Source organism: Populus euphratica, unplaced genomic scaffold, assembly GCF_000495115.2.
Source record: "Populus euphratica unplaced genomic scaffold, PopEup_1.0 scaffold86.1, whole genome shotgun sequence".
Taxonomy (NCBI): Eukaryota; Viridiplantae; Streptophyta; class Magnoliopsida; order Malpighiales; family Salicaceae; genus Populus; species Populus euphratica.
This window is the reverse complement of record NW_011499880.1, coordinates 1,428,516-1,456,296: the sequence shown is the minus strand read 5'-3', so window position 1 is coordinate 1,456,296 and position 27,781 is coordinate 1,428,516. Positions and strand designations below refer to the sequence as shown.

At 30.4% G+C, this 27,781-nt stretch overlaps 2 protein-coding genes and 1 pseudogene across 2 annotated transcripts; 1 reads left to right on the top strand and 2 right to left on the bottom strand.

Annotated features, from left to right (window-relative positions):
- Positions 1 to 4,436: 4,436 nt before the first annotated feature.
- Positions 4,437 to 5,388, bottom strand: LOC105129253 (probable glutathione S-transferase parC; annotated as a pseudogene).
- A 2,264-nt stretch (positions 5,389 to 7,652) lies between these two features.
- LOC105129254 (F-box protein SKIP19-like) lies at positions 7,653 to 9,469 on the top strand. Its single transcript, XM_011031234.1, has 2 exons — positions 7,653 to 8,065; positions 8,519 to 9,469. Exons 1-2 carry the CDS (start codon positions 7,701 to 7,703, stop codon positions 9,126 to 9,128), a joined length of 975 nt encoding a protein of 324 aa, XP_011029536.1. The 5' UTR covers positions 7,653 to 7,700; the 3' UTR covers positions 9,129 to 9,469.
- Positions 9,470 to 21,667: 12,198 nt separating this feature from the next.
- Positions 21,668 to 26,768, bottom strand: LOC105129255 (pfkB-like carbohydrate kinase family protein). The gene is made up of 4 exons (XM_011031235.1): positions 25,989 to 26,768; positions 23,245 to 23,430; positions 22,227 to 22,422; positions 21,668 to 22,129 (listed from the first exon to the last, which is right to left on the bottom strand). Exons 1-4 carry the CDS (start codon positions 26,643 to 26,645, stop codon positions 22,038 to 22,040), a joined length of 1,131 nt encoding a protein of 376 aa, XP_011029537.1. The 5' UTR covers positions 26,646 to 26,768; the 3' UTR covers positions 21,668 to 22,037.
- Between the last annotated feature and the right edge of the window lie 1,013 nt (positions 26,769 to 27,781).

The window sequence follows — 27,781 nt, the reverse complement described above, 5'->3', positions numbered from 1 at the left end:
AAGATGAATGTTAATTATATTCAAACCAATGTTGTGTGTGATTATTGTGAATGAAATCACTCAATTATCTACTGCAAATAGGGAAGCCTTTTGCTAAACCAAATTTCAAGGAAATTAACTACATGTACAATTTGGAATGTCAAAACAATCCTTATTTAAATATATTTATGCGGTATTTATTTTAGCTGTCCAATAGCTCTTTAAAACAAATTTAGATTTTTTTTTTTGCTTTAAATTAATTTTTTGGTATTTTTGAATTGTTTTGATATATGATGTCAAAAATTATTTTTAAAAATAATATTTTGATGTAATTTTAAATACAAAACATTTTAAAAAACAATATTTACCATAATCTCAAACACGTTATTAATCTCGATAGAAGAAATCACCCTAATATTTTATAGAGTAATAATAAAAGGGAAGCTAGAACAACTAAAGATTTCCCATAGTAAAATAGAAGCCAACATTTGAGCAATTGCATATTAATATTCCTTTTACGAAGCTTCAGATAAAATTCCTAAATATGATAATGAAAATTGGAAGTTGGAAGAGTACGAGAAAATGCCTTTTTAATTTTACAAAAATAAAAATAAAATTACCACTTCAATTGAAAGATAAAGAGAGAGCAGTTTTACTATTGCACAATTGGAAATTTTTATTTTGAAAAATCTTTATGTGATTTAGGTGTAGATGTGAACTTAATGCCTTTTTTATTATAAAGATAATTATATCGTTGTGGTGTGAAAAAATAAAAAAACATGGAAAAGTCTTCTTTTGCAAGTTTAATAATCCTTTTGCTTTCAAGTGTATCGACATCATTTTATCGTGCAAGAAATTTTGAAAAGATAAAAAACCCTAAAAAAATGATTTTACTCCAAGGTAAGCTTTGTTTGTTTTTTATGGGCAAGGAAAGGTGAACGCCAAGAAGCAGCGAAGAAGGGTCTCATAGAAAGCTTCAAGGCATTCGAAGGAGAGCTTGGAGACAAGCCCTCGTTTGGGGGTGAGAGTTTTGGTCTAATAGACATTGCACTTATTCCCTTCTTCAGCTTTTTCTACGCATTTGAGACCCTCGGAAGATTTTCCATGGAAGAGGAGTGCCCCTGATTCTTCCATCAAAATTCAATCATAGCTTGGCATAAAATGGGCAGTGTGTGTTTGTCCATAACGTCATTAAATTGTTCATAGCCTAATCAATGTGATCATCGAATATAACTAGAGAATTGAGCGGTTTCAATTGGTTTTTGATGGGGTCTAATTACATAAAATTAATTAATTTTGTTTCAATTAAGGATGTTTAAGCTTAAATTGAAACAATAGAGACTAAATTAAATTTATCAAATTTCAAATTAAAAAACCCTAAATTTACAATTTAAGTAGATGACATGTCAATTGTTTTTAATAAATAAATCAAGTGACACATTGTTTATCCCTATTTTATTGTGGTTTTTAGCCAACAAGACTAATTGAGTTGATACCTTCAAGAAAATAAATGTGGATCTCCCACCATACTAAAGGCTCTAACCATTACAACTCGACTGAGAAATATCTTATCTAAAAGGATCAACTATCATCATAACATGTTGATACCTCATTGAACTCAACAACATCTTGTTTTTGATCAGCCTCCCTTGTATTTGACAATTTCAAGCTGATTGAGGACTCATCTTCCTATCAATGAATGTGGAGTTCTAGAACTCCAAATCAAATGAGATTTGATCCCCAAGATAGATATATATCCCCTACACAAGATATATGTTTTTTTTTTACTTCAATAATCTTCTACTTGCCACGATTAATACATGAAAGGTACACCCCTTATCAATTATTTTTTGTCAAGTTTTCATTCACCTTTTCTAAAAGATCTAAGAGTTTGTTAGACATCTAAGGGAGGTAAAATAAAAAAAGAAAAGAGAAGAATGTCTTCCTAATATATTTGAGGAATGAATCCCTTATGATTTAGTTTTGGAAAACCACCTTTAAATCTACAAGTGGTTTTACAACCACCTACCATTTTAGGCCTATAAAAGGAGAATAAATCATATAGAAAAAGAGGTAGGAATATAAGAGAAAATCATAAAGAAAAAAGAAAATAAATACATAGAAATTAAGTGAATGCCTAGACTATAATTGAAAGGAAAGTTATAAAGATCGATTTGTTGAGAAAGAAAAGATGGAATCTAAATAGAAAAAAAGTTGAAATTCAAGAAGAAAGAATCAAAGAATTTAGAGGAGGAAACCACATTTTCTTTACAAGATAAACTTTATGAGGGGGTTCTCAAAATGATTGTTAAGCATCCTTTGAGGTCATTTGCTAGTTTTAAAAACTATTAAATATTTGTTTTGAGATGTTTAAGCATGCTTTAAGAATAGTTTGTATTGTTTAAATTTTGTTGATTGCTTTGTTTAATATGCTAGAATGTGATTATGGTATGGTATATGATAATGTATCATGTTTTTTTACGTATTTGAATGTTTGGTTAATCATTTGTAAAACTAGGACAGGTTATGTCAAGTTTTAATGTTGTTATGGATCAAGTTGTTTTATGATAGTTTGATGGGTTTGTTGAAGTTGTAGGCATTTTATTTAAACTTCAAGATAATAATTTTAATCAATAGAACAACGTTTATGCATAGAAAAAATTATTTTTTCTTGTTGTCATTATGTATTCTACATACAGTTTTGCTCTTGATTCATTATTTCTTGTTGTTTTAATGGTTTAAGCAAATTGTATTATGCATGTTTAAGCTTTGGTTATTGTTTTTGAGTTTTATGAATTTTTTGATTTTAAAGCCTCTACTGAGCATTTTTGGATTCTTATGCTTTATGGGTTTCACATTTGTCTATTGAATATGGTCTTGGTTCCATGTTTTGCATATCTTTTTGATCAATTGTTGACTCTTACACATGTATTTTATCTTGTTGATCATTAATTTAGGACCTTATAGGTTTAAAAACACTTAAATCATGATATTTGATCTTTAATTTTTTTATTTTGCATAAAATCAAATAATGATGACTTTAGGTTGTTTGTTGTGATAATCCAGCCCCAAAATCTTGCTATACTTTTGATTGTACATGCTTATGTGTCTTCGATTTGAAGTAATATGATTGATATTGAATCCTAGTTTTTGGGTTTGATCCGAGTGTTCATCATGTTCTTGTGTAAATTTAAATGTTTTCTCTTCTTTTGATCTTCATTATTTCTTTTCCAGTTCTGGGTCATGTTTGTGGGCTTAGGCCTTTGGATCAGGAAGCTCAGCCCACATGGTTGTGTTGAGTTCATTTATGCTAAGACAATGTTCAATTGACTTAAAATTCTTAAAAAAAAAAACATCATATTTTATTCTTATGGTGTGTTAGCCAAACACAACGTTAAAACAATTCTTAAGTCTCTTATTTTTAGCTCTACTGATTTTCCAGTATTGTTTCTTTTCTTATTTTTTATGTTTTTGCCAAAAAAATCTCAAATAATTTCTAGAAATTCTGAAAACTTTCAAGGACCATTTTAAAATTATTTGTGGATGCCTCGCCTATTTTCTAACTATTTTATTTAACATTTAGGTTGTAAACTTGTGTTGTAAGATACTAACTTGATATTAAATATACTTGTTTTCCTTTGAAATTTCAGGAAAAAATACAAAAAAATAAAAAAGTTCCTATTTTGAAAATATACACTTTGTTTGCAAATGAACTAGTTTATAAAAAATAATCATATTTGCATAATTTAGCATACTAGAAATTTCAAAAATAGTCCTTTTAATTTGCATGCATTTTGAATTTAATAACTAGTTTATTAAAATTATGAGAATTTTTTCTACATCGTAAAAAAATTAGTTTTTTTAATATATGAGATTCTAAACCTATAGGTAAAATGTATTCCTAATATTTAATAAAAAGATAATTATTATTTTTTATCTTTTTTATATTTTGACTTTAGAACAACTATGATTTTAATCTAATAAGATAAAGATTTCTTTACCAAGGAGAATTTTTCTTACACTTTAAACATATTAAAAATTAGAAAACACAATAATATTGTAGTTTATATCAAACAAAAAAATAATATAGTTTATTATAGGTATGATGTGTTAGAAGTAATGACTTTTTTCCTTACATAATTAGTCTACTTGCTTGAACTCTCGTAAACCATTATATTTTCTAATGACTATAATATTACGATGCTTTAACTTTTCAAATCATATTTTTTTTATTTTTCAAACATATCCAAAATCCCTATCTATTCAGGAACTATACCCGTCGTCTGATGCTGCGCACAACATGACCGGGAGGAACAATTGTTTGTTTGCTAATGCATTATGTTGTTTTTTGCCAATTTTTGCCGGTCCTTTCTGTCAGGTTGGGGTGATTATCTTGTATCTGCAATTGGATTGCTCATTCCGGCAATTAATAAGTTTCCCTGCTTAGAAGATCCGAGTTTAATATCCAAGAACCCTTTATTATTATCAGGCTGAACTAACCAACCGAGTACTCTTCCAGAACAAGTCAAGAAAATGCCACAATAGAATGGACTTGGATACACTCTCCATTTGCAGTACTACATATTTATTCAATCCCCAGTTCCTGTTTGATCTGCAAAACAACTCCATAAACCTCCTTTCGGTCACTTGTAGACTTGGACACGCTCTCCCTTTGCAAGCATCTCTCGGCCCACTCCACGAGCTTTAGGAACTCGGCAACCATGCTCCAGTTTCCTAGGGTCTCAAATGTGTAAAAGAAGCTGTGGAATGGAATAAGTGCCAAGTCTATATAGCCAAAGCTCTCATCCCCAAAATATAGCTTGTCTCCGAGTTCTTCTTCCAAGATTTTAAAGCACTGAATCAAGTCCTTCTTCGATGATTCCCTGACTTCAACTTTAGATGCCCATAGATTCCTTCCAACAGGATAAATCTGGACGAAACCAATTTGCATGTCATTACTTCATTAATGTTTCCTTTCAAAAAGTAAACACAGTAAGACAGAAAAATAAATTCAATCAGTTCTAAGAACTTACCTTCTTGTCGATGTAGTCAGCCCAAAACCTGGCATGTGCTCGTCGATAAGGATCAGAAGGCAACAACGAAGGCTTATGGCTCCAAACCTCATCAATATATTGAACTATGATCATTGACTCGCAGATGGGTCTCCCATTATGGATTAAGACAGGGATTTGCTGATGAACTGGGTTCATCTTGAGAAGAGTCTAGCTCTTGTTGCTCAAGTCCTCTACCTCAGATTTATATTCTATTCCCTTCTCTTCCAAAGCTATCCTCACCCTTGCTGCAAATGGACTAAGCTTCAAATCCAGTAGAACCACTTCATTAGCCATTTGTTGCACAAAGAGAATCAAGATTTTTCTCAGTAATTTGTTTCCTCTTTCAATTTGCAATGAGGAACTAAGGCGAAAACAAGAATTTATAGCAGAACATGAGACCTTCGTGGAGTTTTCAGTTTCCCTTGAATTTCTACGTGCTTCGCTTTTGTTGTCATTGCTTGCATCAGAATGGTCACCATTATTGTTGACAGGTTAGGATTTTCCTGGGAAACCTCCTCGCACCATTTTGTCAACAAAATGTTACAAATATTCTTCTTGTAAAAATATTAAAGTGAATTAGACTAGTTATCACAAGAGAAGGATCCTGAATCTCAAAATCTCGGAGAACAATGCCAAGACTTTTTTCGCCCTTGTTTCATCGCATGAGGCAGGATAAAAATCAAAGCAGCGGCTCCTTGTAAGATTTCAACAAATAAGAAATCAGAACGTTACCATGGCGAAGGAGCGGTGGAATAACTAAAAGCCAGTTTTAATCCCCGTTTGCTAGATTTTTTTTTTTTTAAAAAAAGAAAGTAATAAAAATATGAAAGAAGTGTATGATAAGAATTTTGAAATTAGCTATTTAAATTTTGAGAGTAAGAGGGTAGTTTTTATAAAAACAGATTAAATGTACATTGGATTTCACTTCAAAAACTATGTTTTTTTATATACAAATAAAATGCTACTTAAATATTTTAAAATTAGCTAACCCCAATCATATTTATTTCATATATAGTTATTAAATAATATTTAGTTACATAGTTAATAATCTTAAATATCATAAAATTTAATAATTATAAATATTTTAAAATTAATTATCAACGGATGCATGATAATTTATGTTGCTCACTTGCGCACATCAACAAATATATCTTACTCAAGAGACCTACTTGAAAATAAATTTAATTGCTTATTAAGATCAAGTTTGTTTGGTTTGGAAGTGTGATGATTTTGTTTTTCAAAGTATAATATTTTTTAAATACAAACCATATTTTTGAAAGCTAAAAAAATATTTTTTCCTTAAAAAACAAAGCTACCTCGTCTCTGAATATACACTATAGTTTAAATTCATTTGCATTTTAATAATTTATATTAGATTGTATAAAGTGTGGCTGCTATGTTGGAAAATAAGAAAATTAATTTCTTAGTAATTTATGCTAATATCAAAAATTGATATTTATAATAAAAAATAATACCTTTTCATACCGACTTGTAAAATTAGAAAAACAGTAAATTAATTGAATGACTTAACAAGAGTTGTCATAAATAATTAATTAATCTTTTAAAAAATACCTATTTCACATAATGTCAAGTAAGAGATTTTGTTATATTTTATTGATTTAATGTAAAATATAACAAAATCTCCTACTTTTTCAAATAGAGCTCCCTTTCCTAGTGCATAAGCTATTCTATAACATCAATAACCCACCAAACCTTCATTTCATTACGTGGCTGCAGGAAATGCCATCCAAGTAGAATCCTAAATTGAGATGAACTGAAAAATTAAAGGACCAACCTGTACTTATGCCACAAATATGAAACGCGGCAAGGTAGGACTGCACCAGCACCCATCAGACCCAATTAGGAAAAGAGAAAAAAGTTTCGAAAAAGAAAAAGAAAAGCAAAATAAAATAAAATAAAAGGGGAGAAGAAAATGACGGCAAAAGTTGCTTAGGACTTTGACTGAGTATAAAATTACATTGGATTGGACCGTGACACATATCAAGGGTGACCATTAATCTCTTTTTTATAAATAAAATTTTAAAAATTTATTTTTTATATTTTTATCTTATAATTAATTTTTGAAACATAAATTTATCAAAATGATATTTAAATAATTATCTGATTATGTTATTGTTTTCAAAAAATAATATTAGTACATTTCATTATAATATTAACTATTTCTTTTGAAATAATTGTATATTAACAGAATTTATTTATGAATATTCAATGTGAAGAAATATCTATTTTTTAATTTTTTATTATAAATTTTTTATATATATTTTCTCAAATTTATTATTCTAATACTTTATAATATATTGATTTTATAATTATTAATTTTTTTATTCTTATTAAAACTTATTTAATGATTGTGGGAAGTTTTTATTAAAAAAGAATTCATAATTTGTTTTTTGAAAAGCAAAGGAACACATTAACAAGAGAAAGGGTTTTTTTATTATTATTATTATCAAAGAGATAGTCCTTGTATTAAATCATTCATTTTTTTAGATATTTATTGTAATTATTCAAACTTGATTGTGATAAGTTTTTATTAAAAAAACGTACTTTTGATTAAAAAAAAAATTATTTTTATTTTTTTTAAACAAAAGAACACATCTATAAGGCAAGTAGTTTCCATCCCAAAAAAAAAAAAATCCAACAGAAAAAATGGATTATTCTCATTCACCGCCGCGAACGCTAGGAGGAGGTGGAGGTGAAGAAGAAGTAGTAGGAATTGAATGTGGAAAGTGGTTGGAGCTGCCGGAGGATTTGATGGCGTCGATCCTGAAGAGGGTAGGTGCAATCGGCATATTGGCAAACGTAGAGAGAGTGTGCAAGACATGGCGCTACATCTGCAAGGAACCTTCCATGTGGAGATCTATCGATATGCATAATTTGGGTGATATTTGGGACATGGATTATGATATGGTCAAAATCTGCAGGCACGCTGTCGATCGCAGCTCAGGTGCTTTGCTTCATATCAATATCGAGTATTTCGGCACGGATGACCTCCTCCTTTACATCGCCGATAGGTATTCTTGATAATTCATCCAATTTCTTGTGCTTATTTTTAAATGATTTTTTTTGGGATAGTTCTTGGAAACATTCTTGTGAGAGATGTATTCATGTTCAGATCTTCAATATGCATGTAGAGGCCCTTAGGATTGTTGAATTCCTAGTCTTGGAATTTAATGTTGTTTTTGTTAGGTCAAGGAACCTCAGATTCCTGTAACTGTATAAATATTGTGTTTGTTGGGTGATTGGTGATCTCACTTTCTTAATGTAAGATTCTTGAAGACCAAAATTTCCCCTCAAATGGGGAATTGCTTTCCCGTGCTAATTGTCCTCATTCTCGGGAATTTTACATTAGCTGGTGTTCATGAATCCGTTAATTCCACAGGGAATATGACACTCTGAATTGAATGCATACGGTGTTAATTTGCTGGATTTTGATGATACCACGGTATTCTATGATTATTTTACAGATCAACTCAGCTCAAAAGTCTTCGGCTGGTATTTTGCCAGAATATTTCTGATGAGGGATTGATTGCAGCAGCTTCTAAAATTCCATTGCTGGAAGAGCTTGACCTTTCATACTGCTCATTCTCAAAGGTAGCTCTAGAAAAAGTTGGGCATTGTTGTCCTTTATTAAGATCATTCAAGTTAAACACCACAGGGTACAGATATCCATGTATAGAGTGTGATGATGAGGCACTAGCTGTTGCAGAAAGTATGCCCGGGCTACGTCACCTCGAAATGTTTGGGAATAAGTTGACAAATGATGGCTTGCAGGCTATTCTTGATGCTTGTCTTTACCTTGAATCACTTGATCTGCGCCAGTGTTTCAATGTTATTTTGGAAGGGCAGATGGGGAGAAGATGTAGTGAACGCATCAAAGATTTGCGGCAGCCTAACGATTCCACTGATGACTATCCATTTGATTCACGATTTCCTCACATTTTATGGTCTGATGAGGAAGACTACTTTAGTAGATTTTCTGACATTGATTTCATGTCTGATAACGATAACTATGCGTTCTCATTTGGCAGTAATTTTACTGAGGTATATGATGAAGAAGATGGGTGGCTTTTCTGAAGCAGTTGAGGTCTCTACAGATGAGTGAAACCAAGCTATGCAAGTGGAGGCACTGACCCATCATTTCAGTGTTCTTGGTACCAGCTAGTTTTTTGTGAAGAGTTTGTGCATGTTTTTTTTTTAAAAAAAAAAAATTATTTCGAAGACTACTTTCTCATGTGGACCTAATATGTGCGTTATGGATTGTCTCTCAATTGACTTTGGATCCCAATTCCCAGGTAGTGAGGGCCATAATTTTAAACCATCTACTTTACTACTTGCCAAGTGAAATTTGTTTTCCGTTCCTTTTCATGTTTCAGGTCGTGTAAGGAAAAACGAATGTACCAAGTTATGATTATTAATAATAATGTTCCATTTATTATTAAACCTTACGACTGCAAAGGAGTTTTTATTGTTTATCACAATTTTGAAAGGAGTTACCCAGTTCTCATCAGAAAACAGAGTAAACCTCTGCTTTTCATTTGTATGCACCGCTGCAAGTTCCAAGGCACTTGACCCGACTGTAAATGGAGCGAAGGTAAAAGCCCTCAAACAAACTGAATTCAAAGCTGACATACTGTCAGGCATGCTAGGGATGATTCTCTTCGTTTGATCACACAAGAGAGTTGCTGGAGACGGTAAGGGCTCAGGGAATCATGAGAGCTTGTTAAAACAAGATTCGATGTAGAGGTTGCATATAAACATAACGCATGATCTCACAATTTTCAGCTAGGCTACCAGCTATTAACCAGCACGGCTACGACAATTGCAGCAGGCAAAGTATCTCCAGCTCCAGTAGCGTAAATTGCTATGCAGCAGAAATAATAGAGTTGCTTGATTGACTTTCCCCGTCTGCAAATAAAGCCCAAACTTTGCCACCGAAATTTAACTTGCTTTACTCCCTGAACGCAGACATGTATATATTTCAGCACAAACTTCCAAATGAGGCTGCCATCTATTCTTCTGTTGCATCATCCACTATATCCAAGCTAATTTATTTAGAGTTTTAACCAAAAAATAAAAAAAGCTGTAGAAATAGAAATTCTGGTATAAGCTACTGATAGCTTGCCAAATTAAGTCCGGTTCACAACCATTACGTAACATCTACAACCACGATAAATAAACTACGGTCCTTCAAATTCTTTTGGAATATTCAAGTGAATTTGTTCGATAATTTTTACTTTCATACTCCTATTTCTTGCTTCCGTCCCATTATGACTAATGCAATATTCCTGGATTCAGTTTTGCCAAGGACAGAATTTGCCTGATTCTTCAGCAAAGTTCAAAACATCAAGAACAACTCCCAAAGCAACCCTCCATTGCAAAGCAGAGGACACAGGCGGATCTTAGAATTTGAGTCCTACTCTCATTTTGCAAACACAAAAACAATACCTGTAAGTGGCAGTGCTAATGAATACATAATACACCTGACCCAAGTTTTACAAACAAAAAACACCACTGCTGTTTCTAATCTAGCTAGGAGATATACATTCAAGGCCCAATTATCAAAATGAATCACACATAATTCATTGGGGGAAATAATATGAAAGGGTGAGCCGCATGTAGGCTCCACCACTACTTTCAGGAAGGCACTAGAAATTCCGGTCCAATCACCGAGAAAGTGGCTTCTTGCAAGCGGAGATGTACTGAAGATTATTTTGCTGTAAGGTGTTAGGCATGCCTTCTCATCAAACTACTCAACCTTCACATCTTTCAGGTTGTGTCACCACCATTTACAGTCACATGATTGGAGCTTGATAGGTCTACTCTTTTCAAAAATTTAGATTGATACTGCAATCTAAGCACATGGTGTCCATAAACTTATGATCAAACAACTAAAATAAATAAGAGAGTCTGACTCTATTAAATTGTTAGAATCATGTTGTATATTTGAAAGAGGTTGACCTCCTTACTCCTCTCAAGGTACATTCTTTTTGTCATCGAGCTACTTGCTGGAATACATATATATTCTACAAAGAGAAAATATAGTACTAATACTAATAGTTCATCATAGAAAAAAGGATCCACTAAGTCAATATCACCAACTAATTCTAATCTAATAATAACTAAGCCTAATATAATATTATTATCTAACACTAATAGAATAGAAAAAATTGAACAACAAAAAATAAAAAAAAATATTTTCTCTCTATACTTTCTTCAATTTTGTTGTACCATGTTCCTTACGTAATTGATGAGGTCATATAGATATCCTTTCAATACAATATAAGTTATTGAAAGGATTTGGAGACCCGCCAAAGCATGAAAGCTAGGACATTTTAAAATATGAATTCCTATTCAAAGGGTGCATTATTACATAAATAAGCTTATACTAATCTGTCATTTTGGGATTCAATTCAGGATTTTTCTTAGGAGGTGTCAGAAAAAATTTGAAATGTAATAAAATCAAATCATACTAATAGTGAAGAAAATGTTATCTATTGATTCAAATGATTTACACATGGGATATGGGTAAAAAAAGATGAAAAAACTAAAGATTTCACATAGTAATTTTGATTGAAAATTAAATATGATTTATTTCGCACCATTCATTAAATGAGAAAGTAGATATTCTACATGATGAAACTTATAGGAATTAAAAAATTATAGAAGGAAAAAAAAGGGGGAGGGGATAGTAATAAATAAAAAAAGAGTTTGAAATTTAAATGAACAAATTCAAACTTGAAAAATCTTTCTAATTCTCAAATAATAAGGGGCAAAAAGAATGATAAAAAAAAGAAAATAAAATGACTAGACCAAATTTGCCAACCTTGCTCAGACCCATACGCTTTAGCTTTGTTGTTACAAGCCCTTTTTTTTATTCATTTGGGGTTTTTTAGCTTCTTCTTTTATCTTTTAAGTTTTTCCTTTCAATTTCATTTTTTAGAATGAGATTTTTTAAATTTTATTTGTTAATATTATGTTGATAATAAATTATTTTTTTATTTTTTTATTAAATAATAAAATAAAAAAATTAATGTGACCAAGTAGAGCCCATAACTTAGGTTGCAGTTTTTGTGGGTTAACTAGGGATAATAACTTCGCCTATCTTTTTTTTTTTCTTTGATTTTTTTAGACCTATTGGCCTATTCTTTTTCTTTTTTTTCTTTGATTTTTTTAGACCTATCCAGTCTACAAGGTCATATCGAGACAACTTTCACATAATTTAATTTAAGATAGTGTTTGTTTACAAGGTTGTATTTGCGTTTTGTTTAAAACGCAGATGTAACTTGTTTTGTAAAAAAACATTATTCACTATTCATGGATCCCACTGTATTTTTGCATCTGAAACACATGGGAAAGAAAAGTAAATAATTCCTGTTTCTTGTTCATTGTTCATGCTAATTACAATGTTCAGCGAACCATGTAATTAGCATAAGCAATGGAGCTGGCTACACTGTTTAACAGTGTAACCAGCTTCATTATTCTAGTAGGACTAGTTCCATCTAGACCGAGTCAGGTTCAAAGCTCAACATTAATTGAATCGGATCCGACCTAGTAAAATAAAAAATAAAAATTATTTTTTATTTTTTAATTGTGTTTTATTCAAAAAACTAGTGTTCAACATTATTCAATGACACTACGTAAATTAGATAGAGATCGCTTGATAACATAGCATTTACGTAAATTAAATAGAGATCGCTTGATAACATAGCATTTATAGAATTTGATTGTAATTTCAATTTTATTCTTGATTTTATTTTACCAAATGTTGTTGCGCACTTAAAAAACCAAAAAAACTGTAGTCCTTGTCAGATGTATTTCATACGTGATAAAATTGTAGATAGTTTAATGAAATAATGAAAAATATTTTATATAAAGTATTATTTATTTCATGATGTAATATTAACAATAGTTAAAGTTGCAATATTTAAATTAAAAATTATCAATATTAATATATATTTTTTAAAATTATTTTATAACCTCAATTTTAAAAGCATTATTAACCAAACACTTTAAACTATATTTTGTTCAACCTCAATTTTAATCACAATTTTAACCAAATATGTATAAATATCAAATTAACCTTAATTAAAAACACTTTTTATAAAACAACTTTTTTCAAACTACAACTATAATAAGTAAGGACAGAGCTAGGTTCATACTACAGAGGAGGCCAAAATTAATATATATATATATATATATATATATATTAAAAAGCTTATTTATTTAAATTAAAAATATTAAATAATAAAAAAATTTAAATTTTTTTGCAAGGCCTCAGGCCCTACTTGCCACCCTTTAATTTCACCCCTAATAATAATTACTATAATACTAAATATATTCTTAAAATTTAGACTAAGTAAAGAGTTCAGTTCAAAGTTTTAAAGTTTAAACAGTTATATTAAATTTAATAACAATGTCAAATAAATTATGATGATCTAAATATTATTTTCTAACTTTTAATTTTTTTTCTGTCCAAGCCACAACGATAGCATTAGCAGGAGACATGACTTGGTTAAACCTATGTCATTTGCTAGAAAATTCAACATACAGACAGTGAAACAACATATGCACCCCCCACATTAATCTTTGCACTAGCATGAGATACTATTATAAACAAATTGTTAGGACGAAAACCTTTGAACAGGCCATCCAAATGAACGACATAATTTGATATTGGAAGTCATACATGGAGAAGAATTGGTGTTGAACATATTAATTATATATTTGATATTATAGTAATTTTTGTAGTTATAATTTAAAAAAATTAATTTAAAAAAGCATTTTTAGTTGTGTTTAGTTTGATAAAATATATAATGGATTAAAACTATAGTTAAAGTTTATGTTGAAGAAAAAATAATTTAAAGATATTTGATTAAAATTACTTTTAAAAGTGATTTTGATAATAAAATAACTAAAAAAACATGTAGTAATTTTATAGTTTTATAATTCAAATGTTATAGATTGGATTATTAATATATTATGAAATCAAGAATCTTTTATTAAGGTATTATTTTTATTATCTTCAATTCCATCTCATACATAATTCATCCAAGAAAATCTCTGGTATCCAACACTAGTTTCATAAATCAATTTGTTTTATATCCTTAGTCCATTTTACAACCATCCCATTTGTTTTTTAATTTTGACTTGATAAAAACATGACTAACTTGTTCTTTAAAAATAGTCAACAGAAATTTCCAACTAGTTTTAAGTGTTTTGTCTGTTTTTGATATTAATAGTTTTGATGCAAATATCAACAAAAGAATGCATCATTTTTTTTTGTCCAAATAGCTTTATCCAAACTTTTAAAACAATCCATTACTTTATCAAAATAAATAATCACTGGAATAAGTATTAAATAGTAACTCAAATTATCATAAAAAAATATATATACATGATTAAGGGTAGAGGCATGTATGGGCTCGGGTGGGTTCTAGCTCAGGTTAAGATTTTATTAATATTTTTTTATTAATTTTATTTAAAGAAAATTTCTAATTCTTAATTAAGAAATTAAAAAATTCTAAAAATTTACATGGAGCCTTCTAATATGATGTTTTAACTTAAGTTAAAATTTTAAAATTTTTGGATAAATTCATAAATTTGATAAAAAAAATCATAATTTGACTAGTTTTACGTTATTGAATGTAATTTTCAATTCAACTATCAGATTGAGTTAAAATTTTACGAGAGATCTTAAAATATATTGAATAAAATCTAGTTAAAATTTTAGGATGAACAAAACTTGGTAGTGTTAACAAAAGAAAAGGTCAAATAAAAGCAAAACGACTCATTAAGGGTGGAATAATTATTTTTCATTAAAAAATAAAACAAATTAGTTCTTTCTTCTTTTATATATTGCTGACTAGGCATAAGCAGAATATAAAAGGAAAGAAAAGAAAAGGCGAGAGAGAAAGAGAGAAAAGTAAGGAAAAAACATAAAAAATACCAAGGAAAAAAAAAGTGAGAGAATAATCTTGTAAATTTACAAAGTCCAACTTATAAAATATTAATATAAGGAAGAATTAAGTGAAAGAAGGAGGAATTGAGAGAGAAAAAAAATTTAATTACTTTGTTTTTCAGTTGATGTGAGATTGTTATTTTATCCCGGTTGAGAAGTTGTTACAATATCGATTCAAATTCGATTATAGATAAATTATATTCCACAAAACATCAAAAAATGTAACTTTAATAGTAAGTTTATTTTTATTTTCACTTTAATTTTATATAATTTCAAATTTATTTTTTAATATTTTAGATAATGTATTTGAATTAAAATTTTACTGTTAACTTTAAAAATTCATGTACATGAGTTAATGATTTATCTTAAAATAAATTTATAAATTTATTTAATAGTCCATGATAGGAAAAATTTCTGGCTCCACCCTCTTATATATGATAGTGTAAAGATTATGGAACTAACTTAATGTTTCTCACTCTTTCTCCCCAATGTCATTTGTAAGTTTACACTATATCTTTCAATTGTGCTAACAACCTCAATGGACCGCATGTTTTAGATTCCTTATAATATATACGAGGAAAAAAATTTAATTATTTTATTTTCCTATTGATATGAGATTGTTATTTTATCCCGGTTGAGAAGTTGTTACAATATCGATTCAAATTCGATTATAGATAAATTATATTCCACAAAACATCAAAAAATGTAACTTTAATAGTAAGTTTATTTTTATTTTCACTTTAATTTTATATAATTTCAAATTTATTTTTTAATATTTTAGATAATGTATTTGAATTAAAATTTTACTGTTAACTTTAAAAATTCATGTACATGAGTTAATGATTTATCTTAAAATAAATTTATAAATTTATTTAATAGTCCATGATAGGAAAAATTTCTGGCTCCACCCTCTTATATATGATAGTGTAAAGATTATGGAACTAACTTAATGTTTCTCACTCTTTCTCCCCAATGTCATTTGTAAGTTTACACTATATCTTTCAATTGTGCTAATTAAATGTGTGTTTTGCATGTTTTAGATTCCTTATAATATATACACTGTTTAGGTGCAAATAATTGTATTTATTAAAGACTTTTCTTCTCTTCTCTTTGTGATTCACACATCTAAAGTTGTTAGTTAAAAATAAATGATGCATAAAGAAGTAACCATTGGTATGCATCCAAGGAATTAGTCAAGTCAAATGATACCAATACCAAGCTGATCAGTATAGTAATCAAATGTTGTAAATAATTGAATAATCTTGAGTTTCAAATTCAGATACGATCATTTTGGACTATAGCTTGGTGTGACTTCTATTATAGAATATTAATTTGTTTTGATAAATCAAAACTCCAAAGTAGTGCTAACTCGCAAGTTAAAGGAGAAGGGAAGCGCAATATGAGCATGGTGAAATCAAAGCTTCCAGCTTCAAGGACGAATAAAAGATCACGTGAGAGGTCGAGGAGAAGAAGCACTTTGCCGCCGCCGCCGCCGCCAATACCAAACGCAATTATATGCAAGTTAAAAAAGAGACAATCTTTGTATTGTTCAAAGATTATCTGTAATTTTGAAGGGCATGATCAACTAATCAAATTATAAATTTATTTTATAGAAATTATTGGTTTGAGTTTTACGATGTTACTAAAAAGTTATATAATTATTAATTTTAAGATTCATAAAATTAATTATGAAATTAATTAAGATATATATAAGCTGATTTAAATACCCATAATAATAATAATAATAATAAAAAAAAAAAAGACTTTGGTCTGCTCTACATTTGTTGTCTTAAATTAAAATTTGCTTAGACCTAAACATGTCTACTTCTTCACCTTTTCCTCTTCCCTGTCCCAAAAGTCCAGGCCACTAGTCTTTCAGTTCTGAGTCACCATTCCTATGAAACACACTTACCCATTTCTCCACGTTCCTATTTCTCTTTCTCTTCACGGAGGGAGTTTTTTTTTTTTTATACCCCACTTTCATTCACAACCATTGAAACTAAAAACTGGTTTTTTGTTTTTTTCCTTAATGGATAATCAACTTAACATCATCTATAAAATAATTTTTTTTTCCTCCCCACATCAAAATTGGTTCATAACAACCAGCAGAAAGAAATGAAATTCCTAAAACATTACCAGATTGCTCATTTTTTACAAAGAGAAGCCTATACAATAAGGGATTTCTTCAGTAATTAGAATTATTTTGTTGGTTTTGTTAAACCACTCAAAACAAGCAGACAAATACAAAGTGAAGGAGTGTAGATCAATGTACCTCTATGCTATAACAGTTCCACTTCCCTAACCACAAAACAGTTGTTTTGGTCTTGGACTGCTAAGCATAGATCCACAGTACTGAATTATCAAGATCTTGTTATCTGTCCGCGGCCGCCGCCGCCGCCGTGAATACCAAACGCAATTATATGTGAGTTAAAAAAGCGCCGATCTTTATATTGTTTAAAGATTATTGTAATTTTAAAAGATATCAAATTATAAATTTATTTTATGAAGATTATTGATTTAAGTTTTAGAGGGTTATTAAAAATTTATATAATTATTAATTTTAGATTTGTAAAATTAATTAAGGTATATATAAATTGACTCAAATATCTATATTAATAATAAAAAAAAAAACTTTGCTATTCTCAACATTTGTTGTCTTAAATTAAAATTTGCTTAGACCTACACATCGTCTACTTCTTCACCTTTTCCTCTTCGCTGTCCTAAAAGTCCAAGCCACTAGTCTTTCAATTCTGAGTCACCATTCCTATGAAACACACTTACCCATTTCTCCACGTTCCTATTTCTCTTTCTCTTCACGGAGGGAGTTTTTTTTTTTTTATACCCCACTTTCATTCACAACCATTGAAACTAAAAACTGGTTTTTTGTTTTTTTCCTTAATGGATAATCAACTTAACATCATCTATAAAATAATTTTTTTTCCTCCCCACATCAAAATTGGTTCCTCCCCACATCAAAATTGGTTCAGAACAACCAGCAGAAAGAAATGAAATTCCTAAAACATTACCAGATAGCTCATTTTTTTACAAAGAGAAGCCTATACAATAAGGGATTTCTTCAGTAATTAGAATTATTTTGTTGGTTTTGTTAAACCACTCAAAACAAGCAGACAAATACAAAGTGAAGGAGTGTAGATCAATGTACCTCTATGCTATAACAGTTCCACTTCCCTAACCACAAAACAATTGTTCTGGTCTTGGACTGCTAAGCACAGATCCACACTGAATTATCAAGATCTTGTTATCTGTCAAAACAAACAACAACAACAACTTTTGAGCAATAGTTATTTGTAAGGCATCATATATAAAATCAAACATCATGATGCTGTAATAGGTATTCTACTGTAGAGTCCTAAAATCTGAAGAAAATGCAACAAATAACAACAAACCATTTCAATTTAGTAAAATCTTTACAGTGAGTTTTAGATTTTTTAAGATAAGCAATATATTACCAGCTAATCAAGACCTCCCCTTCTTTTTCGATGCATATTTCGGTCTGTTCTTCTTTTTCTATACCAGGGAAAACAAAATATGAGTTGATTGTCGTTTCTACAATCACAAAAAATACAATATGAAGAGCAAACCACCATGATTGCAAATGTTATAAAAAAATAAAACATTTAACAGAGGGGCTAAAGAAGTAGGTCTTGACATTAATTCTTCTTGTTTTCTTTTTAGAGATGTCAGTGTTTAAAAATGTCAGTTCGGCACTTCTGTTATTGCTACTGCCATTGGCTTAGAGCTGTCAGTGTTTAGAGGACTCTTAGATATGGTAATCTATAGCAGGTATTTCTTAGCAAGAGTTCAGAGGCCTAGATTACAAACCAGAGACTAATTCTGCAGTAAACTGGATTGGAGTAGTCATTTTGTTAGGTCTAGTGCTAAATTCTGGGGAAGGAGATCACTTTACTTTCCTGGATTTTACTCATACTCTGGCCAAACTGATTAGCACATGAAGAAGCAAGTGGAGGGAAACCATGAAAGAGATTGAGGAACACATTAGGAAATTTTTTGTTGAGATTCTCTTAAGGTTGGCTTTGTTTACTGATTTGGGTCCTCATTAAAGGTCGGATCGTGTATGTAATTGCTCTCTGTTAGACTAATATTTTAAAGAAACGCCTTATCAGAATTTTTGTTATGATCAATTACATGGAAGATGAAATCCTTTAGCTCATACTATTTTGAGGCCAACTAAGGAGAGTTTGTTGCTTGCCTTGTTGTAGCGGTGGGGCAGTCACAAGGTTCCCAGGCTAGGCAATGAATTTAACAGATCCCAGACATGTAAAATGAACATTCCCTTGAATTTGACAGATTCTAGATATGCAAACTCACTTAAATGGTCCTAAATCTTCGACTTTGTGTTTGGAAATCCCAATATACACTGGGTATTGGTATGTCTACCCTTTGAGTTTATTGTCTACCCTTTGACTTCTCCTCCTCCATTTCTGAGTTGGTATTTCAGATCTCTCGAAGTAGTATCACAGAATTCTGCTCCTTGCTCTAAAATTCAAGCATGCACTATTTTGAATGTAAACCAGTAGGCACTGCAACATAATTATTTTCTTGGAAATTTATTCCCATCCTGTTGTATTTCATCATCATTTAAATTGGTTTTTGTTTTGGAATGTACTATTTCATATAACATTGTTTGCATGCTTGCAATTTATAGCCTCAGAATCTCTAAGATTTGTTTGTTTTAAATTTATCAATTATTAGTTAATAAAAATCTACAAACATGAATAATAATTTTATTGTATTTTTAAATTACTAAATCTTTTCTTGAATCATGTATTTTAAAATACTTAAACTATATAAAAAATAAAATTACTTATTATTTTAGAATTCATTCTTATAATATGAGTTTATATTGTATAATATATTTTTCATGCCGTGTCAAAAATATATTTTTTACAACCACAAGTTGAAAAACATAAAATGCCACAATATCAAGCTTTATCAAAAATATATTTTTTACAACCTTACAGCACAAGTTGGAAAACATAAAATGCCACAATATCAAGCTTCTTTTACAGTATTATATATTTATTCAATCCCCAGTTCCTGTTTGATCTGCAAAGCAGCTTCAAAAACCTCCATTTGGTCACTTGAAGACTTGGAGACGCTCTCCTTTTGCAAGCATCTCTCACCCCACTCCACGAGCTTAGGTAGCATTTCACTCTTCAGTTAAAAAATTAAAGTAGAGGCTCCTGTTTAGATTCCAACAAATAAAAATTCATGGACATTACCATGGCAAAAAAGTGGTACAATAACTAAAAGCCTGTTTTTCCTAGCTTTTGTTGCTTTGTTTTAAAGTAATGTAATTAAATTGTTAAAACTTATTTGATAAAAAAAATTAAAAATCATTTGTTTACATTTTGAGAGCGAAAGGTAATTTTTATAATAACATATTAAAGACATATTAGATTTCATTTCAAAAAGCATCAAATTTTGTTTTCTAAATCAAATGCTACTTATTTTATTTAAAACATACAAAAAAATTTAAATATTTTAGAATTAAATAACCTCATTCATTTTTGTTTTATATATAGTAATTAAATAATATTTAGTAACATAGTTAATGATCTTAAATATTTTAAAATTAACTAATCTTAATTATTTTATTTTATTTTAAGTTTATTAGTTCTCAATTTATATGGATTTCAATTAAATTATTTTGTATTTCTATTTATTTTAAGAAAACCATGTGATGTTTTGATTATTGTTTCTTTTTTTTATCTTATTTTTATGATATTTGTGTGTGTGTTTTTTTTCAAAGAAAGACTTCATTTTGTAAACAATTCATTTAGTTTTTTTTTTAATGTTTATTTTGATAAAGAAAACTTTTAATTTAATTTAGTAATATTTATTTAGATTATCAAACAGGTGATATCACTTATTGCACAACATAACAATTCATTACTAAATAATTTGATAGGTTTAATCTCACATGCAAATCAAATTTTAATTTTATATGAAAAGATTGTAAAATACTTAAATATATAAATAAACTACACTATAAATACTAAAAAAATATATCAATATATTAACTTATAACATAACTGGATAGGTTTTCATACTTGATGTGTTGACACTACGAAGTGTTTGGATGGCTAATTAATTTACAGTAATGAAGCTTTGATTTATGACAAAATAAATTTACGGTAATGAAGCTTTGATTTATGACAAAATAAGTAAGAGTGACTGGTTTTTTGATTCGCAGTTCAAAAGGAAAAGGGAGGAGAAGAAGAGAATGAGGCTAATGTTAGTTATAATTCTTTTAAATTTGCCACCATAATATTACAACAAAAGACATTATTAAATACACAATTAAAATGCACTAGATAGAAAAATCCGTATTGTTCAGAAAAGAAAATGACTGAACAATTAATGTAAACTCAGATCTTGTAGCTAGCCAACCAGGGAAGCTTATCAACCTAGTTCAAGATTAGAAAAGAAGCACAGTGATAGTCAAATTGCTCTCTCTCTCTCTCTCTCTATCTCTATCTGAATTGCTCTCTCTCTCTCTCTCTCTCTATCTCTATCTCTATCTCTCTCTCTCCTATAAAAATCATTAGTTTTTTAAATCACAATTTATTAGTCAGAGAATTAATTGAGCTGATATACAAGATCGACGTCCCATCCCCAGACTTGCTTTTCCTTTGGGTGCAAGGTTTCCGGCTTTATTTTTTCCAAACAATACATGGATTCGTTTATAGAGCATGCCTCCCCTGCTAGCGTAGATAAGATTAATCCTCAATCTTTTAGAAAGAAACAGAACGAGGAAGAGGGTCATTTTCTGGTAAATGGATTGCAAACACTCGGTGAGACAATTTGTGCAAACATGATTCTTGAAATAGTGTTTTGAGTATCTAGAAAGATAATTTATTACCATTTTGAAAAACCTCACCAGTTTTTAGCAGACAACAAAGTCTTGTCTGCCTTTCATTTATATGCATTTTTGCAAGTTTTTAGAAGTTGACTATGAGGAGGAGGAAGCCCTCAAAGGATCAAACAGTTTGGAGTAGATTTAAAACTGATGTCCGTTCAGGCATGCTAGGGATGGCTCCCTTCACTTGAACACAGAGAGAAGCTGCTGCAGCTGTAAATATTCAAGGGAATTGTCAGGGCATCATTCAAATGAAAAATGATATAGAGATGTATAAAATACAAACAAAAACGGCGAACACCAGTCATACCAGCAAATCTCATGCATTCCTCCTTTGTTTTGCCCTCCACGAGTGCCACAGCAAAAGCAGCAGTAAAGGTATCTCCAGCTCCAGTAGTGTCTAGGACTCTTGCAGCAGAAATTATGGTTTGTTTAATTGGTTTTTCCCCTTCTATGAATAAAGCTGACCCTTTAGCCCCAAGCTTCACCAGAACTTGCTTTACTCCCTGAAAGTACACATTAAACAATATAAAGTTCAGTGCCAACTGTCAAGCATGGTTTCCTCTCAGTGTAACTATCCACTATAACGAGATGATCAAGTTACTCAAAACAAAAACTCAAATGATCTTGACATAAATTCTGATTTTAAAGATATGACAAACATTTAGTTGGTGCAATACATCATTTGATGATGGTTGTCTTATTCAACCATAAATTTAAAAGCATTGAAATGGCCTTATTTATAATTTGTGAATGAATGTGTGAAACAGGAATCAAACAATTGATTTCCATAAACTGAGAACAAAAGCTATTAATTGTACTTGAAATATCCAAAATATGCCTTACAAAGTTGATAGGCAATTGTAAGAAACTACAGTCGTGTTTGGCTATGTTTGGTATGTTGGACCATTAATTTTTCATCCCCTTCTACTTGTGCATGACAAGATTTTGGTGGCAGGGGAAAACATCAAGGAGGGTAACAATTTTAAACCTTGTGCAGGGAAACATTTTCCCTCATTTTATATAAAATAATACAAACTTGTTATTCTTTTTTCTTCCTTTTTTCCATTTTGGACCACGAACATATATTATTTTTTTTATATAATTATATTTAACTTAAAATCTGATTTGATTTATATTGGGATCTGCTATTCTCCAAAAAAATTTCAACTGCTATCAAACATTCTTTTAACTTCAACCTTCAAAACTTTTTCATAACTTTAACATGTCACCCTTAAAAAATCACCCTTTTAGCATCTCTCCTCAAAACTTTTCACCTCATACCTGATGCAAGCAAAGCACTTGATGATAGGGGTCTCCAAACTCACCATTTTATGACACTTGACGACAGCCTGACCAATCTGTTCAAAGCTTTCAGTTGACATGCAAGTCAAACGTGCAAGTTCACTTTCATTTGGGCTGAAGATGTCAACAACATTCAACAATTCTGGGGGCATTGGTGCGTCCATTCCCCCAGCATCCAAAATAACAGGAACACCAGCACTTTTAGCAGCCTAAAGACATAAATTATCCAATAGAGGTCAGAAATGATTGCAAGAGAAACATGAAACAAGCTATGAATAATAATAATAATAATCATGCCAGCAGAAACTTGGACAAGAAAATGCAGAACCATTAAAGTCAACTGGCAGCTGAGGAATTAGACATCTTCAAACCACAAGGTTACTCAAACATCCATGAAATTGATATAAAATTTGAATCTTAATATTCACAGATAGGCATCAAAAGAACAGAGGAGATATCTAGAAGATAAAAAAAAAAATGTTGAAAGAATCAAACTATTCAAGAGTAGGAAGTGGCAGCAGATACTAGAATGAGTGGCTATACTAAAATATATAATAAGCATATGCTCTGTCACACTTGTATTTATGATCAACTTATATCAAGCAACCACAAAGAGCTCAAGCATTTGGAAGATTTCGTGTTACCTTAATGGCTGTGTTACTTGTGTAAGCAAGTCTTTGGGTCTCCTCTAATTTGAGAAAAGAGTATAAGATAACTACAGTTTTTCCATTTCCAAATACTTTGTCCAGTTCCTCTAAATTTTTCCCTGCCTGGTTTCATCCCAGTTTTTCTTTGTTGACACAATCTCAAGACGTTTCAGAAGATCAGGTGAGCATGCATATAGAGAAAGCATTTATATGGTACTTCCAGTAATTCCACGGGTTCAAGTTATCATCTTCACCCACTTGCCTCTCTCCTTGTGTGTGAGTGTGTGTATGCTCAGTGTGAAGAAGAAGACAGCCAAAAACAAAACAAAAATCCCATGTCCATTCTGCATCAGGCACCCGATATTTCAATAGTGCAGTGACAGGTCAAATTTTCACCATTCTTTGCTATTTCAATTTCTTATCTACTGATATTTACAGAAGCCAAGGAGGAAACATGCTATAAAACAACAAGGAAATTAGTCATGTTGCTTAAAACAAGAACAGATGATCCTGATGTCTAAAAAGTATTTGCCCAGGGTCACAGATAAAATTTAACTGGCTAAACCAATACAAGCTAAAGCTTTCATTCATGAGAAATTAAAACAAAGGAAAATCTTCTTTATGACTAAAAAATCTCAGTTACAAGTTTAAAGATTTTACACTGACAGAGATATGTAATGGCTCAAAATATAGCTAAAATCCTGGTTAATAGATGAAGAACTACACTTAAGGTTGCCACTTAAAAGCAAAATCAGACACCAAACTGCTTAGCTAAACTTAATTAAGATGGAAATGTATTAGCAATACATTATAGTGGTTATCCTATGTGATAATGCAACAAAAGTCTTAATACCTGAGATATTTCCTGGAAAGGATTTTATAATGGAAGCTACTCCTTTTAATTGAAATCAGTCAGCAAAGAAGGGGCCCCTACCTTCCTTAAGAAATACCATTTGCTTTGGCTACAGTAAAACATTAACCTTGGAACTCAAAGAGAGGATTCTCTAAAATCTAATCCATGTATTGTGGCAGACAGCATGAAGATGATGCCAGCTAGTTTTAGTCCTCCATAAGAGAACCATTTTTAACTTCACATCAAACACCTACAACACTACAATGCTAGTCTGCTAGTTGCATTTCTCTAAAGTAGCTTACTATTTCCTCAACAAGATGTGCAAAGGAAACCTTTTGAAATTCGGAGTGCGCAGCTAGTTATATATCATGAAAATTTCCAGGGCTCAGCAGAGCACTCTGCATAGCATAGAGCAATAACTAACTTCAACTATAAGCAAATATTAAATAACAATCTGGAAAAGGACACTCAAAATTTCCAGTGTAGAAGATCCTGGACCTTCTACAACCAGCAGTTCAAATGAGAAATTCCATACGGATCTATTTGTAATATCCCTAAAACAGAGAGATCCATTGCCTGAAACTTGGAATATCCCGAGTTCTTTCAACATTTACTGGTTCATGAAAAACATAAATATGGTTTATTTTTAAGAACTTTATCAACTCAATATGTATCCATTCTTTCATCCAAAATTTAGAATAACAAACAATCATTGACCTGTACATTACTCGTTTTTTTGTTTAACATGTGACCTCTCTATCTTTGAAGCTTCTAGCAAAAACTACTTGCGATGGTGGAGTAAGGTGCTGTATATGGATTCACCTTGTTCTATTCATATATTGATGGAAGAAAGAAAGCACCAAGAAAACCACATCTCAATCTAGCTGGATGAACCAAATTCCAAAAAGAAAATCTAGGAAAAAGAGCTCGCAATCCATCACCAAATATGGACAAACATCAATTCATTTCGGTCCCAAAGAAATATGTCAAGAATTAACGCAATCTCAACCACAGACATTTTCTTTCATCCTCCCATCATACCTTGATGAACAATGTCACTGTGATCAACAAAGCCTAATCCCATATTAATATTCACTAGGCAAAAGAAATCACTTAGTTCATTTACACAATTGCTTATTTAGATGCAAGAAATAAAAAGTTCTGACTTTAAACCATAAACATGATCAAATTAACATGATCGCCATTAAAAATGAATGAATAACGAGTGATACAGGATTTAAAAAAAAAATTCATTAAAATGCCTGACCTTTGCCACTTGAATATTAACTAAATCAGGTATTTCCCTTTGAAGCAAAACAACCCCAGCCTTCCTCACAACCTCCAAATACTCGTCGCTGAGCTTCTCAGGCCAGCAACTCATGTTAGCTCCACCAACAATAATAATAGAATTTTGCCCATCAGGCTGCAGCATCACCACAGCATGTCCAGTGGGCACATCACTCAGATTCCTCACACAATCAAGATTAACCCCACCATTCTTTAAAGCCTCAGTGATCAACTTCCCATGTGCATCCTCCCCAACTTGCCCCACAAAGTATGTTGGATATGAAAGTTTTGCACCGCATGCGGCCTGGTTAGCTCCTTTGCCACCAGCAAGAGTCTGCCCAGTCTTGGCTGAGATGGTCTCCCCTTCTTTTGGTAATCTATCAATCTCCACGTATATATCTGCATTGGCTGAGCCAACAACTACTAGTGGCGGTGTATTGGTATATTTGGTTAACGGGGTTTGAGGGGTTTTTGAGGCTCTAATGGAAAATGAAGGAAACTGGTGTTTTTTGTTGGATGGCTTCTGGTTTTGGTGATTATTTAAGTGAATTGGGTTTGCAAGTGTTGGTTGTTTTATGGGATACTTTTGGAGTTTAAGGTTGCAATGATTTGCTGGTGAAAATGACATTGTTTTCATGCTTTCTCTTATCAGATTGATTTGTGTTTAAGGAAATCTGGATCAAAAAATGAGCTTTGACTTGTGCTGTTAGCTTTTTGTTTGGTGTGCTCTTCAAAGGATAAGAAGGCCACCCACTCAGCAGTTCGTGGAATCCACGTCGAAAACATTATGAGCATTTTATCGGTTTCGCCTTTAAGGTAAAAATATCTATTTGTTTTTTTTTAATATTTTTATATTTTTATATCATATTAATATATATATATAATAATTTTTTTAAAAAAAATAAAAATAATATATGAATGTAAAAAACCTAAATCAATTTGTAAATTTAAAAAGTTAGAATTTTTATTCTACATCTTGAAGTTACATCTATTCTTCGTAAACCATTTTTAAATAAATAAAAATCAAAATATGAATGTAGAAAATCAAAATCAATTTTCCAATTGAAAAGTTAGGAATTTGTTCACCATATATCATCTTCTAACAACATCCAAACTTTTGATATAGGTATCAATAATATTTTTAATTTTTTTATTAAATTAAATATTCAAATTAATTTATATATATTCCAATTAATTTTATAATTTTAAAATTAATAATTATATAAATTTTTAATGACTTTAAGATTTATAAAATTTAAACTATTAATTTTTAAAATATAAATTTAAAATCTAACCTATTAAACTATAATACTCACCACTCATGATTCATTTTTAATATCTTTAATAAATATGAAATGATTCTCTCTGTTTTAATTTTTTAATTTTTACATCCTAATTAAATGATTTTTCGGTTGCAATCGGAGTGTCACATCATCGGTTGGGCTCTCCAACGTCATGGTTCTTTTCTCTTATTATTAACATCCCTCGTTTACTAAATAAGGAGTAAGCTCTGTAGAAGTGAGTTTCAATTATCATGATCTGAAAAGAAAGTTTCAATCAAATAATATTTATTTTTTTAATATTTTGTAAGCAATTTAAGGAAAAAATAATTAATATAAAAAATTATGTAAATAAATTATAATAAAGAAAATAACTTATTTTCATTGAATATTTATGATACATTTTAAAAAGTTTTTGTATTTTAGGTTCATGTATAATATTTACCAAAATGATAACTAATATTACCATAAAAGCTATAATCTTATTTTAAAA

Coding starts and splice junctions, on each gene's coding strand:
- LOC105129254 (XM_011031234.1), top strand. CDS start 7,701: ATGGATTATTCTCATTCACCGCCGCGAACGCTAGGAGGAGGTGGAGGT. Junction 8,066..8,518: donor CTCCTTTACATCGCCGATAG/GTATTCTTGATA, acceptor ATTATTTTACAG/ATCAACTCAGCTCAAAAGTC.
- LOC105129255 (XM_011031235.1), bottom strand. CDS start 26,645: ATGAAAACAATGTCATTTTCACCAGCAAATCATTGCAACCTTAAACTC. Junction 23,431..25,988: donor TTAATATTCAAGTGGCAAAG/GTCAGGCATTTT, acceptor TTATGTCTTTAG/GCTGCTAAAAGTGCTGGTGT. Junction 22,130..22,226: donor GGAATGCATGAGATTTGCTG/GTATGACTGGTG, acceptor GAATATTTACAG/CTGCAGCAGCTTCTCTCTGT.